At 40.2% G+C, this 16,901-nt stretch overlaps 1 protein-coding gene across 2 annotated transcripts in view; it reads right to left on the bottom strand.

The window, feature by feature from the left end:
- Positions 1-2,175: 2,175 nt before the first annotated feature.
- Positions 2,176-16,901, bottom strand: part of SHISA9 (shisa family member 9) — a 175,458-nt gene continuing 160,732 nt past the window's right edge. For both annotated transcript variants that reach the window (XM_027684285.1, XM_027684284.1), the window contains one exon: positions 2,176-4,858. In XM_027684285.1, coding sequence (XP_027540086.1) covers positions 4,488-4,858 — 371 coding nt within the window. In that variant the 3' untranslated portion in view covers positions 2,176-4,487. The remainder of the gene's footprint in view (positions 4,859-16,901) is intronic.

The raw sequence follows: 16,901 nt of genomic DNA, 5'->3' as shown, positions 1-16,901 counted from the left end.
GGAGGAAAGGCCTGGTTTAATGCTCATGTTCCAGGTTAAGTTGGCAGGTATAAGGACACATCTTACTTGCAGGCTGAGCAAAAGTTGAGCCTGGAAATCTCTGAAGCATGATGCATGAATTCCAAGAGCTGTGTTTACAGACACTTTTCAAATTAAAGCTGCCTGACTTTCCTATTCATAAAAATAACAATGTTCACTCTTTAGTGACGTGGAACTCGTCCTATTATCACATTTTCAGCAGTGGACGATATATGAGATTATATAGTTTAATACAATAATGTTTCCTGTCATAACTGTTTTTAGAAAAATAAAATTATCTATGCCAAACAGAAAGATGATATAATTACAGTGAAGACTATATTTATCACTGGAAGTCCTTCATGTATTCAGGTATAGAGACCAGGATTAAATAAAGTGTGGAGGATTGTGTACAAAAGGGATTTGTGGACTCGGGTTATTTATTTAGTACCCAAAATTCAATAACCATTCTATAAGAACAGAGCAAAGCACGAATCTTTTCCTAGATCTATTAAAATCTAAAGTCTGAGTTGTGGAGACACCTTGTAGCGTGGAATCTCATGAGACCTGATCCTCTATTTATATAAGCCACCACATCCTCAGTTCTGGTAAGCTGGGGATCATGCTCTAAAGATTTAGTCATGAGAACAGACATTGCAGGGTAAAGGGCTCTAAACCAGCCAGCCTTTGGACTTTTAGACTCCCTAGCTCTGTATATGATTTCTTGACAGTGCACTTTTCTCTTTGTAGTGCAGTGCATCTGTGTTGATATCAAAGAGCCTTATGAAAGAAATGCTTGTGGGGAGCCCAGTGCAGTTCTTGCTCGTGCTGACAGAAGGGTCAGGCAAACAGAGGAGAAAAAACCACACAGAAACACAAAATCAGCTTCAAGAGGGTTTTTTTGGAGTGGTTTTTTTTTCCCCTGGAAGAATGAAAGCCTATGCAGAGACACTGCTACTGGTGAAGCAGTTGTCCTTTTTGCCATCTGTGGTTCCAGTCAGGAATTTGCTGATAGAAACAGCATGTGCACTAGATGGGTTGGTGGTGGAGCTGTAACAGTGAGCTGCTGTGTCTACTGCAGGTTAGCCTTGTGTTCCACTGGGCTCCCCAGGTTTCCCTGTGGGTTGCAGGGCTGCCCAGAGCTTTCCTGGCACTGTGACCACACTCTGTATGGCTCTCCTGAGCCCTCTGGCAGATTAGAGTTGTTTCTGTAGTTGTACCTGAGGCAGGAAAATGCTTCTGTAACTAGAAATGGGGCCTTTATGAACTGTTTCCTGGCACCCATAAAGGTATTTATTGAAAATGAGATTTTTCTACTGTTTAAAATGGCTAAGTCTGGACAATTTTGAATTGATGTTTTCCCTCTGATAATGTGTCATGGCATCCTAGGAATCATAAACTGCCTAAAGAATTTGCACCAGGACGTGCACTAAGGGGATTCTGAAGCTGGATATCCTGATTCTCTGTTTCTTCTTCTGAAATTTATTCTCAGTATCATTTTAGCAAAGCAAAGAGAAGCTGCCCAAGCCCTCCACCGAGGTTCTGTTTACTGTCAGGTTTCTAAGCCATTAGCAGTACTAAAAGCCTGTAAAGGCCTTTTTGTTCCAGCAGACTTGGTGCACAGCTGTTGTGTCCAGGTTCTTCTGTAACGCACATACAACCATTTTGAAGCAGTACACGCCAGTGTTCCATTTGCTCCATCTGGGCAGTTGCAATCCTTAGACTTATTGCAAAACTCCCATGTATTCCTGAGGATCTGGATCTGGCCCTGTGCATGCTTATCATTTTATTTTTGTTTCTCAAAACTGTGATTAACTGACCAAGTGACACAAGGGGTGTGTGGTGCTTGGAGGCTTGCAGGGCTCAGGAGGCTTTGCAAGGCTTGCGTGCCTTGGGTATTTAATGTTGCTGTGCATTTAACAGTCACCCATAGCATCATGCAATGGTTAAGGCTGGAAGGGACCTTAAACATCATGCAGCTCCTATATAATACATATAACATGCAGCTGCTTTCCAAAGAACCTCTTGTTTACAATGGCAAACCTTCATTTGTGCTGAGGTGAACCCCACTGGCTACAGGGAGAAGCTCCAGAACCTCAGTTAATACTCAAAATTTGGCCCAATGATACAAGTTTAGGAATGAACCAGCAAGTTGGATTCACTTAGAATCAGTTTTATTGCCAGGTAAGAAAGTCATATTAATATAGTGAATACATATGTTTACAAATAAACATTCTTAAAAAACAAACAAACATTTTATTGTAGGAAGTATTATTGGTATCATAAACTCTGTAGTTAACAAGTATTAACACGGGTTTACTTACAGAACATACAGTTACTAAAATATTTCCACATAAAATATGCTCAAGTTACACGAAACCTGTGTGAATTAGAGTGCAGCTGTAATGTGTATCTAAAGCATATGGATTAACAGCAACATTCCATAAAGGGTCAAATTAAGTCAGCCAGTTGTGAAGGCAATAAAGATTAAAGGAATAAAAGTAAGATAGTGGAGAATCTGGGTTGTGTGCAAAGTATTTGTCTTGTGGTCTTTGTCCACTTCTGATAGTCTTAAAACATAGGATCATAAAATTTAGCAGCACGCTTATGGAGAGATACCGGTGCTCTCAGGATGCAAATCAATCTCAATATAGCTAAAAAAAGGGTATCTCCATTTAACCAGATTTCAAATTCTTAGCCCTTGCATCCTTGACTAAGAAGAAGCACTGACAGTCAGTTGAATACAGTAAGAAACGCCACTTCCAATTCTTCTTACGGCATAACAGTTCTTACTCCTCCCTGCATGCTCTTCCAAAACGAATCTCCTGAAGAACTGACAGCTGGTGAGAATGCAACTGTAGTAAGACAGCTAGTTAGGATTTAGCCAAATGACTCGTTTTGGAGGAAGGGCAGGAATTTAAGTGAAAGACTGAATGTGTTGCCTGCCATCCCATCCCAACTCTGTTTGTCTCTTTGTGGATGTGCCAAAGCTTTTACAGGCCCAGGACTGTGAGTTTAATACCAGTGCCCAATTCAGGAGTGGTTTTACTCATATGAACAAGGCATCCTGCTCATCAGAGCCACAGTCAAGACCACGAGTCCAATTGTTTGTTTAGTTTAAACCCAGATCTCTTTTGACGTTTGAGGCAAGACCATCAGACTCTTCCACCAAATAGTCCACCGAGAGGGAACACCACTAGAGAAAGCCAAACGATAGAGACAATATACCATAGAACATTTAGTTGAACTACAAAGAACTACCATGGCTAAAAGCAAATACAAAATGAGAGACTAGAGGGAAAAAGTTTAAATTGGGAAAATGAAGGGGCCAACTAAATAGTCTTGACTGTGCAACCACTGCATGGAGATGTAGTCCAGTTTCCCTTCGGGACAAACAGGGGAGGCTGAGCAGGGCAGAACCCTTGTCATCCTTAGCCAAACATGAGGAAATAGCTTAAAGGAACAGAGGGGTCACTTTGAAGAACAAGACTGTCATTGAACAATAGTAATACAGTAAAGGCACCACCCACGCTTAATTTCAGTCTGAAGCAGTTGAAGATAGGCAAAACATTTAGGTGAAGAAAAAATCCTGACAGTCTGCAAAGTGAGACTTGTTACCATCTGCCCGAAAACAGGAGGACTGAGAGGGAATATTCTGATGCCCTTACTCCCCCAGCAGCTTTCTGTGTCATATGATACGTCTCTTCTTATTTTGGAGGTTCCCAAAAATTTCAAATCAAACAAAGTAAACTGAAATGAAATCTTCTGCTGTTTGTTATCATCCTGCAGAATTCTCTACCAGCCACAAAGGTTCCATATGCTCTTAATCATAACAGTCTTCATAAATTCCTTGTGAAAGTGTCTTTGTCCCTTATTGTATATATATTTTTTGCGTTCTCTATAGGATGGTGTGAAAGTACAATAATAGATATTAGGGATTGTACCAAGATGTTTGCTCTTGGTTTTTCACAGGTCTAGGGATTATTAATAGGTTTTGTACAAAATTCCTCTCTGAAATAATATAATACAGTATATTGTTCTCTCTCTCTTCCTCTGTCTCAAGGCAGGAACATAGTGTAAATGTTTAAGCAGACATAAAGTTTCTCTAGATTGTGCTACTTCTCATCATGGATTTTAGTTTCAAGTAAAAAAATTTAGTCACAAGGGTTTGTGTTCCATTGTGAAATACAAATGGAGTTTGTAATTCAACCTTCAGTGTGTATTGCTGAATGGTATTAACCCACTCTTCGGCCTACCGTTGGCTGGATACCAAGAGTGTCCAGGTGGAAGTTCCTTCCTTCCGTTTTCTTTTTTTTTTTTTAATGTTTTTTTTTAATTTTATATTTTTAAATTTCTTTTTTTTGCCTTCCGGTTGAGTGTTTGCGTTGTGTGTGTATTTGCGTGTGGTTTTTAAAGGATTTCATTTTTAAAAAAAAAAAGAAAAAAGAAAAGAAAGAAAGAAAACAAACTCAAACAGTTACTTCTGTCTTGCTGTTGGTTATGAAGTATGGCTGTGGGCCCAAGTAGTGTTGGCTCCGGGTTGTCAGCGGGTCACTTAACGTCGGGTCTCCCATTCCGTGCTTGCCCTTGTTTGCGTACGCTTGCCGCCTCAGGGAGTGGTCGGTGGGATCCCAGGTCTTGTAGTGGGAATTGTAGCCCAGGGCGTGCGTGTGTATCTTGCCCAGCCTGGATTTCTGCCCGTTCTGCCTGGTGAGCCCGCTGTCGATGGTGTACGCTCGCTCGTCGTCCAGGCGCACGGGGTGCAGGGGCAGGCTGCCCTTGGCTGCCAGCTCGGCAAGGTGGCGCCGCTTGGTGTAGAAGTCATCGTTGACTTTGTCAGCTGTTTGCATTGAGAAAGGGGAGAGACAAACAAACCCAAAGATCAGTTGGGCACGATAAAAACACTGAACAGTTTACAGCAGGTCGTGCACAGTCCCCTATATGGATCAGAACAGTTCCAGGTACATCAGGAGGAGAAATTCATGCTGCCTCCCAGCCCTCCATTTTTAAGGCTTTTCATATATGCAGACAAAACCCTGTTGCCCTGTAACAAAAGACTGCCCCAAAGCACACAGGCTGTGCTTTGTTTACATTATGGGGAGAGGTCCTATAGCCTAGGAAATTCAGGAACTGTACAGGAGTACACAGGCTTTCTTGGAAGCATTGCAGTATCTTGAGTTGCATTGTTGTATGAGAGCTCATCCCTTTAAATGCAAAGGGTCGTGTGGGTGTTTAACCAAGCCAGGTTTCAGGTCTGGTACTGTGTGATGAGGGGGACCCATTTTTGTTGAATGATGCCTTAGGGCAAAATTAAGAATGGGATCTGTTCCTATAAATGGTTGGAAGGTCACTAGTGCTTTATGGGGCTGAAAATACTTTGGGTTGTTGAAGGTTGGGTATTTACCCTGTAATTTTACAGACCGTGAAATTCCTAAATTCCAGGTTCTGACATCATTTTCTGGGGTCAGTGCCACTAAGAAATACAGCGACAGCCCTGCCAACAAGTACTGCATTGCAGTTCTCAAATCAGGATTTTGCCCTCTGCAATTTCTTAGACAAGTGTCTTCCAGTGCACGCGTTTGCTCAAGTTTGATTGTTGCTATTGCTGGCATTTGTTTGGCCTTTTTTGAAAGTATGAACCCTGCTCAGGAAGCTTAAGGCATTCTGCAGCAGTCCAGCAACTCATTTCAATTTTGGGACCGAGTTTCAGGGGTTTAAGGGAAGATTGACTGAATTTCATTTTTTAAGATCTTGCCTTTTATGTAAAGAGGGTTTATTTTCGCCCTTCAAAAATGTAGATGTTTATTTAAGATAGTGCCAAATGCGTAGATCGACTCGCACGGTGCTGAGTTAATCAGCAGTGGTGTGCTTTGTGCTTTGAATATCTGATTGTGTCAGCCTGGATTTGACTTCTGCTGTGCCCTGGTAGATCCATCGTTTTCCTTGAAGCTATGCCATGTAAGGCTTCTCTGCAGAAGTCTTGTACATGTAGCTGTCTGTACAGCTCAGCTCCTATTGCCTTCATGAGTAGGTTTTTAATTCCCTGCACTGTTTTTTGTTTAGCTTCCCTCTTTTTTTCTCTCCCCAGTATTCCTAGGAGGCTTTTGTTGCACTTTGAATTTTCTCCTTCTCTGTAGTTCTGAGCTAGATCTTTATGCAAGGCGGGGAAATTCCCATGAACACCAGATTAATCTTCAAGCTCAGGTTTCAGTTCTGCATCCTCCTTGTCCTGGCCTCTCAACAGGGGGGAATACTACCAAAAGCAGGTGCTATTTATCATCTCATGACAATCTTTGTATAATGACTGTGCAACTGGACTTTGCTCTTAAATCCTTAATTTCATCATTAAAGACGTGTTTCTTCTTCAATGAACTGAAATTGCTCTTGGCTGTGCTGTAAAGGTGGGCTTTGTGTGTTTTGCCCACTTCCTTTTTTAATAGTAGAGTGAATGTTTTCTATGGCATACAGGTGTGTTCTGCTTTAAACACTTTGTTAATATTCACTGAATGCCACAGAACCACAAGTTGAATAAAAATGGGAGGGAAATGGGTTTGCATTGCTAATTTCTCATTAATCTGTTATCAATAATTGAGAAAAATGGTTGCAGAAAAGGCATTGTGAATATTCACACAAGTATTTATTTTTGTATATTTTTACATCAAAGGCACTGCCAGTGAGCTGGTTAGGGGAGCAAATTTCTATGTCAGATGACCAAGACTTTGTCTATGTATGAAAAGTCACACTAGTTTATATAATTTAAATTCTGCACAATTAATTATGTCCAGCTTTTAATACAGATACATTTGTATGCCTGTCTCTCATTTAGATAGCTTAATTTGCATACAAAAATTAAAAACCAAGCTAATCTCACATAAGATTAAATTTGCGAATTTGTACTTTTAATTTGTAATTTTATCTTAGTTGTGCTGCAGCAGTTTGTCTTACATAGGCGAGATCTTTAATCACTTACAAGGTAAATAATGACTTCTGTTTAGAGAATAGCAGTAGTGATTAAGTTATGTAAATAATGACCAAAAATTGCAGATATTTGCATTGCCTGATTTTTTTGTGCTGTTTTCCTCATTTGCATGGCTAAATGAAAAAGGCCAAAACAAGCTCAAGCCATCTCCTCAGTTTCTTTTATTTTTTCCTCCCCTGGACCTTTTCTCATTGCCAGCAATGGTCCTGGGGCTCTGAGTTTTGGTCCTTGCATTAGATATGGTACTGAGATCCCCAATCACATCAAGGCTGATGTCCTGCAGAAGAGACAATTGTATTACTGCTGCATATAAAGAACACCCCCACTGGTAAAACTAAGGGAGGAAAAAATCAGCCTCACAAGGACTGTGCCTATGACACATCTAAATTAATTTTGCTCTTGTGTATATTGCCATGTTATTATGTAAAATTTTCAACTTTGTTTCCTATGGAAGATCATAAAGAAAGTGAAATGATTAATTCTGTAAATGTGGGTACATTAAAGTTATTTTAACTGATATAGCCCATAGGGACTATAGAGTCCCTTTCTAGGGACTTCCAAACTGTTGTCTGGAAACCAGGCTGAAGAGAACACACCAGGATTGGATCTGGAAATCCTCATCAGCAAAGTCAAGCAGAAATGTGGCAAACAGATGAGCAAGGGCTGATTGCATGGGTTTGGTGTGGCAGTGCCAGTGTGGGAGAGCTGCTGTTTGTGTTTGTCCTCAGCAAATAATGGTTTGCAGGGGTTTGCCTGAGGATTTTACATTTGCCCAGGCAATGCTAGCAGTGGAAGCCAACCTCTGTCTAAAGTTTTAGCCTCCCCAAAACTGTTTTCTTTCAGCTTGCACATAGGTGGGAGACAATACCACTGTAGCAAAACCAGCATTGATCAAACCAAATTGTTCAGTTGTTCCAAAGGGCTTTTGGCCAGTCTTATAGCAGTCTTCATTCTTCCATCCTGACTACATTATAGGTTTTATAATAGCACTGTGCTGTGCCTCAGTGTGAGGGACCTGATGCTACTAGTGCAGAAACAGGTTTTTTTACTTCTCATTTTCAAAGCACAAAATATTCAGAAGAGTAATATCGAGCATGGTGTTGTAACAAATGTTTTACCAAGAAAAGTATAATAATAGTACCCTGATGCCAACTACTTTAATATCAACTGTGAATCTGAGGGAGTTTGTTTTTCTTCTTAAGCAGACCCTATAAATATTTCATGGACTTTAAACATCCAAAGAGATGTTTTGGAGTTAGAGGATGGATTTATTACGTGACCTTAGGTACATGACTCAACTTCCCTCTGCCTTGGTTTCACCTGCTGTAAAATGAGCTGTTAGCACATTGGAGGAGGTTGTTGTGCTGTGAGGTTGAATTGCTATTTGTAGAGTACAGTGAGATTTTGGATGAAAGGTGCTATAGAAGTGCCTTTTCCATTGGCTTCTGTTTATTGATCAGTAAAAAGTATTTATAGATATCACTTGTGTTTGCAAAAGGAGTGAAGAACTAGAATTGCAACATTTACCAAATAAACAATAGTACAAGAAAGGCCTTAATTCAGAGCATTATTATTTGTGTCCCTTCCTCCTGGTAGCTAATGATAAAAATGTTCTCACTTTCAATATTTCTTTGAGGTTTTCACTTTAAGATAATGCACCCACAAATTTTGTTACTTTTGTAGCTGTTCATGTGAAAAAAATGTTGAAATATGATTTTTTTCCAACCTAAAGCATGTGCCTGGGAGGGGGGAGAACTTGGGCATTTGTTCCTGCTGTTCGTGAAATGAATAACTGAGAAAATACAGACATACAGATCAAAAGCAGGACTTCACCTTCCCAACTGAATACTTCAATTATTAAGCTGAAGAGATGCTTTCTGTTCCTTTGTCTTTCTAGACTAGTAAATCTTTCTCTTGCTTCACAGTGTGAGTTCATCAGGATGTGAATCTGGGTGGGGACCATCTCAGCAGAAGCTGGGCTGCATCTTACTGGGTAGGGAATTTAGATTTGGATCCCCCTCAGAGCAGTTGTACAACCATGAGCTCACCATCCCAAAGGCAGATCGCTCCACTCCTTGCTCCTATGAATCCAGCAATGCCTTAGAGAGGGTGACCAGGACTTATTTTGACCTTGACTTTGCTAGTACTGGTGTCAAATGTCTCAGACTGGGACCCTTGCCTTTCTCCTTGAATTTTGGTTTTGAAAGGAGATGGCTACCAAGCTGCTTGGGATAGCAAGATCATGGAAATTCCTAGGAAAACCACCCTGACTTTAGGCTCATTTAGATGAAGTGACTAGAAAGAAATAGGCTTTTGTGACTGTAATGTGTGTTTTTCTTGAAGTTTCACCTTCCTGCCTAAATCTGTCACTAACAGAGACAAGCTTCTTTTCTTCCATGACCAAACTTGAAAGTTTCACATATTTCTTCCTAATCCACAGTTCTATAATGAAAGCATGTAAACCAGTGAGACTCTTATGGAGTAAATACCAGAGATGAAAATATGTTTTCTTGAATACCAGTGGCAAAACCTCTTGTAGCTGCCACAGGACCAGAATTTCTCAGTGTGCTTCTCTGAGTTATCTGTACTGTGAGGAGGTCCTAAAGCTGTGTAATGTTGTTCTGTTCCCCAGCTTAAGTAATCTTCAGGGTCACTGTGTAACCACTTGTGGCACAGAGTCAGGCAGACATGCATTAGCATTGTGCAATGCTTTCTTTTTCCTGTAAAATATTGCAGGGTTTTTAACTCTCTTCCTCATTGACAATGCTCTTATCTTTGTGGGTCCATAAAATGGCTCTGAATACTTGCACCACGTCTCACAGCTATTGGAGAAATATAGTCTCCTCAAAGACATTTCTGTCCTACAGCTTTTGTGAAAGTAGGCACCTGGGAGTGGGAAGAAGTCTCTGAAGTGAGAGAAGAGAATCCACAAAGGAGTGGGCCCTTATAAAAGCTCTAAAGACATTAAAAAAACAAAACTAAAACAAAAACCCAAACACAAACTTCAGTGAGAGCTTGGAGTCACAGTCAGAAGATACAGAAATACATAGGGAACACTATCTCTCAATAGATGTTTCAAAAATTGTTTTTTATCTGAACATATTTTAAGAAGTACTTTGTGAAATGCAGAGCTTTATTCCAGCCAGAAAGAGACTGTATTTCAAATTAAGGGCTAGAGATGCAGAAAGCAAGCCAATGGAAAGTGCTGGGGGACAGGATAGCAATGAAACTGGTACAATGACACACCAGATAACAGCTAAAACCCACTAACTGCCAGTGTGGGGATGTTTTCTGTATAACACTGAGGCTCTCCCTATGTAATATTTAACAGTTTATAACAAGGCTTTACTTCTGCAGCTCTGAGTTTGCTGAGACGTGGGTGTAGTTACCTGAAGCTAAGGGAACCTTACATTTCTCTAAATAATGAAAGTGAAAGCTCAAGGAAAGACAAAAGGGTAATGAATCCTGACTCAGAGACAACACGAGAAATTTGCCCAGGGAAGTATTAGGATGCTGCCTTTGGTGGTGCTGTTTATCCTGTCTGAATGTGTGATTGCTTATTCATTTGCCTTTCCAAGCTGGCATCTAAGACAATATGTTCAAAGGCTTCCAAGGTATAAACCAACTCTATGTGAGAGCTCTTGCAGGGTTTTATCTGAAAATCAAAGAAGTATCATTTGTACACTAGCACGACTTTATTCTTGGCTGAGGGGAAAAAAATAACAAGGACAGAGTTCATATTAACTGCCCCTAGGTATGAATTGAATCCAATAAATTAATGGAAAAGTGTGTTCCATACAGTAAAACAAAGAACTAATGACCTGTCATTTGAATTAGGGGGTTCACCAACCATCATGGACCATAGAGGAATTTGCTTTGCATAACATGAAGTCTGTTGGCAAACAGAACACATCTGGATGTTTCAGGCACACGGGATTGGGTTTTTGTAACGCCAGCAGTGGGCAGGATGATGTGGCAGATCTGTCTGTGGCCAAGGGGAAGGAGTGGAACTACTTCATGGTTGGTCACTAGTTGTTCTCATCTCACAGGCACTGGGGTGGCAACTGTGTGTGTACAAGGTGGGGCAATTTTAAACCATACTAAATTCTAAGAAAGGGCAAAGGGCCTTTAAAAGCATTTTTGCAGCCCTCCTTCTCCATTCTTGTATTGATTTCTGAAGATTCAGAATTCAGTCTACAATGCATTGTGGCCTGCAATGCATTGATTTCTATCCTAAATATTTGGCTTTCTTCTCCCAGAAGTTCTAATACCATTTTACCTTTATTTAAGACATTCTGAAAAGGAAGACAATATTTTATGTCTTTGGATTTTTTCCTATGGTTTTTGTTCCCTATTACTGACAGAGATAAAGAAAAATACATAATGCATAGATCCTCCCATAAATTACTTTCATAAATTTTGTAGAACCTACTTTTTGTGGCTCAGTGTTATTCCTCTCCTGGCCCCCTTTAGCACTTCATTTATTTACTCATGATCTGGAGAGAGACCAAGCACAAAAAGACATTCCATATCAACCTTTTCTTCTGCAGGCATTGTTTGAAAAGAGCTTGTCCACCTCCAGACACAAGACTACATTTATTTTCCCAGTGAAATAAAATTCTTTCAAGGTATGAGACACGAAGAAAGATAAATATGTAGACCCAAACATTTCTTTTCTTCTAGCGATTATTTTCATGACGGTTTGTGAAAGGCTGGAGAGGCCAGAATATTTCTGGGTTCTGAGGTGCATTAGGAATGGTTTAGAATTGGAATGTAATTAGACTTGGTAAGTAAAGCCTCCAGTCTCAGCAATGTTCTCTTTAACCACTACAGTGAAATCTGCTGCTTGGCTGGGAACACTGAGACAGATTTTGATTAACTCCTCAGGCATCAGACATCCTGGGTGGCTCCTCATACACAGGGTTATCGTTCCCTGCAATGCCAGAGTGGCCACATGTCTGTGAGCAGAAGCCTTGGCTGACAGCATGCCAAGAAGCACAGCACTGCAAAGTCTAGGTTTTTTTTCTTTTTCCAAATGTTTATTTATTGTGTAAGTTTAGGTAGGTTTCTCCTTGGACGTGTAAAACAGATTTTTCCAGTTGGGCTTTGTATATTGCCTGCATTGATTTACATAGTATTAAATTGCAATATTTATGATTCGGTTTCACAAAGTGCTGCAGTGATATTGTGATTTGGTTTTGATCAAAATGCTCCAGGCACATACACATTCTATCTGATATAGAGACCAGAGGCATGCAGAATACTGGAGTCTAACCAGTTTAAGAAAAACAAAGTTTTTTTGACCGACCAAAATCAATAGGTCCTGTCACCTGAAAGCAAATGGTGGCTACATCATGTTTAATTAACATTAGAATTGTAAATATTTTCAGAAAACCTGAAATCTGTTGGCATGTGGATAGACAAAGATCACACTACTTTGTTGTATTCTGGAGTGATTTAACATTTTAAATTTAAGCATCAGTGTGGTAAACTACAGGTTCAGTATCGTGCAATGAATGATAAACTTGAGAAAGAAATAAGACTGCCAGTTCTATTCTTGATCCAAAGAATGAAATTGTAAAAGAAATCTAAGAGAATTATGTATTTAAATCTCTGATTTTCTTTGAAAATACACTCAGTGGCTGTCCTGTAACTGTAAATCTTTTTTTTTCATTAATTTTTTTTCCTAAAGGCCTCTAAGCTCAAGGCTTTCATGGCATTCACGATGGCAAATAAATATAAAAATTTCTACCGTGGAATATTTATTTCGTTTTATCTCATTTAAGCACATTTATCAGTTTGAGTTTTACTGGAAACCTTGTATATGGTAAGAAAACTTGCTTTTTGAAACAGGAACTATCCAAGGAGCCGTGCTGTCATGCTTAACTGGTGAATAAAGCATGACTGCAGCATAAACTGATTATAGGAAAGGAGGGTTTGGTTTGCTTTCTACCAGTGCTGTCCGAAGCCAAAGAGGTTAACACTTAGGAGATTTGCTTAAAAGGCTTCTTCCACTTCTTCCTCGGGTAATCCTGCTTGCTTTTTCACTGCCTGGTTTTTAATGCTTCTCAAGCACATCAGTTGGGGTCAATCTGGTTGTGTGCAGAGTTTGCAGCAGCGCTCTCACACCTCAAGGAGACCGTGAAACCGTTTGTAACCTGTTTGGCCGGGGAGCACCCTCAGAGTGTTTGAGGGCAGAGCTCCCTGGACTCCAGGAGCACGACTTCCTTCTGCATTTGTGGGCAGAGTGTGCAGCCATGTGCAGTGAGAGGCCCTGGCCGTGCGGGCAGAGCCGTTCCGGCAGCGTGCGCACAGCCTGGCTCCCGGGATGGAGCCCAGCAGGTGGACTGGCCTGGCAGGCTGCACACGGGCTGCTATGTGGGTCACCTCACACAAAAACTCCCCAGTGCTCTGCAGTGGGATTTAGCATCTCAAAATGCGGGTTTGTTTCTCCTCAAGGTGCCAATCCATCTTACTTAACGCTGGCTGAGAAAGCTGTTACATTCCTGACCACGTTTATTTGTAATAACTGTTCTTAGCGTGGACCTAATTTCATTTTTTTTTCACACATTGCTGTTGGCATTCTTCTGTGTGCTGAATTTCATTTTCAGTCTCAATACTTTTTATTAGATGGTTTTGTTTCTTTTAGTATATTGTTGGTTATAGCTCTTAAATGTGTGTCTGAATCAGCTATAAATCACCTACAAACACTAGTTGTGGTACCATAGGAAGCTCTTTGAGGACTCAGAAGACCCAATTCATGTCTCTGAATGTGTAATTGGGATGTGCTTTTAGTGCTAAAATAATTCTGCATTTTTCTGTCTTTCAACTGGCATCATACTAGATTTACACTAGTATTTCTGAATATGAAGAGAGGCTTAAAGGGTTTTTGAACTGTACTGGTTGAATTAAAAAAAAATCCCAGTGACATAATAGCTATTTTTTTGCATAATTTATTTTTATTTGATCTGTTTCTTAACTGCTATAATTTAAAAGAATTTTTAGCAATTGTTCTGGATTGAAATTGATTTTTTTTTTCCAAAACAGTTGTGGCATAAGTTGTTTCTATTAAAAAGTTATCATTGTCTAGTCTTTTTGCCAGGAGAAAATAAAAAAGGTTTGTAATTCCATAGCTGTACTTGCACACATTCAGTGCTGTATTCCATAGCTGTGCTTGCACACATTCAGTGCTGTATTCTGTAGCTGTACTTGCACACATTCAGTGCTGTATTCCATAGCTGTACTTGCACACATTCAGTGCTGTGTTCCATAGCTGTACTTGCACACATTCAGTGCTGTATTCTGTAGCTGTACTTGGACACATTCGGGTCTGTTTTTTTCTTCTTTCTCCTCTTCCTGTCTCACTCCTTTTAGACTCCATGACATTTATATTATTGAAGTCTTGTGAATAGTTGCCATAAGTTCCCAAACTAGAGACGTGTCAAACTGAAAAGAACTGGTGTTCCCTGGCAATTCCCAAACCTGCAGTGTCAGAAGGAAATGAGTTTCCTGTGGCTTTCATGCATGTTGGGCAAACTCAGAGCAAAGCAGCAGCGCTGCCTGCTCTGAACAGAACCCTCTGAGTAGCCTCTGCTGAAAGCCAGAGCCTCTGTGAGTGACAGCCAGCCCAGGCAGAACGGGGAATGAAGCTCATTTCAATGAATATTTAATAGGACTTGGCCATATCAGAGTGTACAGCTCCTACCTCTGCCCTTTTTCCCAGGAATTGCAATCACAACCATTGCTGGTGGAAATGAGAGCCAGCAGTGCTGAGCTGCAGCTCTGCCTCCACCACTGGGACAGGGCCCTTGCTGATTTTCACAGGAGCACCTTCCATAGCCTGAGAAGGTTTACAGACTTTCCCACTGCCAAAATTGCCTGTTGTACTTCATATTGTCTTTAGAATGAGACCAACTGATATTTTTCTGAATATCTTTGATGCTGCTTTGATGCTGCTACTCCATATCAGATGTATTTTTTTTCAGCTTCTCTTTTCCCCTTATCCTTCTTCAAATAAGCTGTTAGAGAAGGGCTCTGGCAGCAATGAACTGTGTGCTTTACAAATCATGTTACTGCTCTTCTTTCCTCCATGCCTCGAGCCCTTTGTTATTATAGTGTGAGTGTGGAGGAGTAAAGCAATGGTCTCTGGGACTTTGGTCTGTGTGGTTTCTTTCAAACACATTTACTGTCTTTAGAACCCCCTTTGCAGAACCAAAGTAGCAGACAGATAACTGCTACTTATTTATATTGTTAATGAGGGATTCATTCCTATCAGTTGTCTTACTAGTTCTCATGAGTAATCCTGGAGAACATCCCACTCTGCTGTTGACATCTCTCCATGTGCAGAGCTGAAAAGTATTAAACCTTCTGAGTTTTGGAATTTGGTGACAATCAAAACCGAACATATTAATTGTTTGCTTAAGCAAAATTGACTTGCAACAAAGTGATCTTCAGAACTGCTGAAAACCACCCAGGCAAACCCAAGTGTTCCTGTCCCAGACACTGGAAATGCAACAGATCTGACTGAAATAGTTTAAAGCTCTGTTGTCCTCATGGAGGCAGATTCTGACATACTGGAAAAAATAATATTGTCGTACAAAAATAAGCCAAATATGAAGCAGTAGAACTGTAGGAAAAGTATATACATTTAATCCTGTTTCTCACTGAGTTTGCTTCTCAACCCCCAAATTCCTAAATTAAACATATTGATAGTAGTGGGATTTCAGAATTGTACTTTCTGTTATTCTTTGGTGAGTTCTTGGGAAAACTTAAATCAAAGCCTCTCCTTAAAAAGCTACTTTTCCTTTTTACCTTTCGATTTTCAGAAGAAGAAACCCTGAACCAATCCCTATAACCTTCTTTTATATTAGAATAGTTTCTTCTTGAAAGACTACTTAATAAATAAAAGCTTTTAGTTTGCAGTAACTTGTGATTTACTTACACAGAAATCATTCAAAGTTGACACTTTTAAATCATTTAGAACTTTACTTCTGTGTGCTGAGTTTGAAACACAGCAGGAATTGAAAAATGATGAGGAACTCTAGAGAGATTCTCAAAATCCCTGTTAATTTTTTGAAAACCAGCTATGAGGGGGGGTTCTGTCACCAGTAAAGTTGTAAGGTTTGATCATTTGGCACGTTTGAGAACCTCTTGCAGAATATCACATGTTGATCACATGTATGAAACTCTTACTGCAAAAATATCGCCATAAATCACCTACAAAGCTAATAGTGTGGAAGGCAAAACGAGTGGAGGATGTTCAGAACAGCCAGAGCAATGTGGAGGCTCCGTGGTGGGAACTGTAAAAGTCACACCTGAGAGTAAATCCAGACTTTAGTTGGGATCCTGTGGTGTTGCTATTTTTCTGCAAGTGTTCACCATTGTTTTTGTATCTTTATGATCAACCTCTACACTTAAATAATTGATATAAAACTCGCATTGCAGAGTGAGAAGCAGGTTTATATAGAGAGGCACGTTTATATTGCAAAATCAAGCAGTTGCAGAGAAGGATGTTTAAGAAGGGATGCAAATGAAAATGCTTAACATTGTTAGACTTCGTCTTCCCGCGAGCTGAGCCTTGTTTTCCAGTGGTTCACTTTTATTGCCTAAGCATAAAGTTTCGCTCACTCGTGTCTTTACATCTCTTAATGTGTAAAAAAACCCTCATGCATAATTCATCAACATTTCATAGAAATAGGCTGGAATAATCCGTGCTTGATTTGGATTTAGTTGTTTTCTTCCCGTGCCGTCGCTGATCCCAACAGATGGAAAGAAGCCTGGTTACTGTGAGCTGGTGACCTCTGAAGGCTCCAGTCTCCAAGGGCAAGAGACAAGCAAAAGAAAGTAAAAACCCTGAAAGCCTTCATTCCCTAGTGGTCAGCTGAGCTCATGGTACTGTTATTTT

The sequence above is a fragment of the Neopelma chrysocephalum genome, unplaced genomic scaffold, assembly GCF_003984885.1.
Source record: "Neopelma chrysocephalum unplaced genomic scaffold, ASM398488v2 Primary Assembly neopelma1_65c, whole genome shotgun sequence".
Taxonomy (NCBI): Eukaryota; Metazoa; Chordata; class Aves; order Passeriformes; family Pipridae; genus Neopelma; species Neopelma chrysocephalum.
Note: the sequence above shows the minus strand (reverse complement) of the source record. Positions and strands in the feature narration are given on the sequence as shown.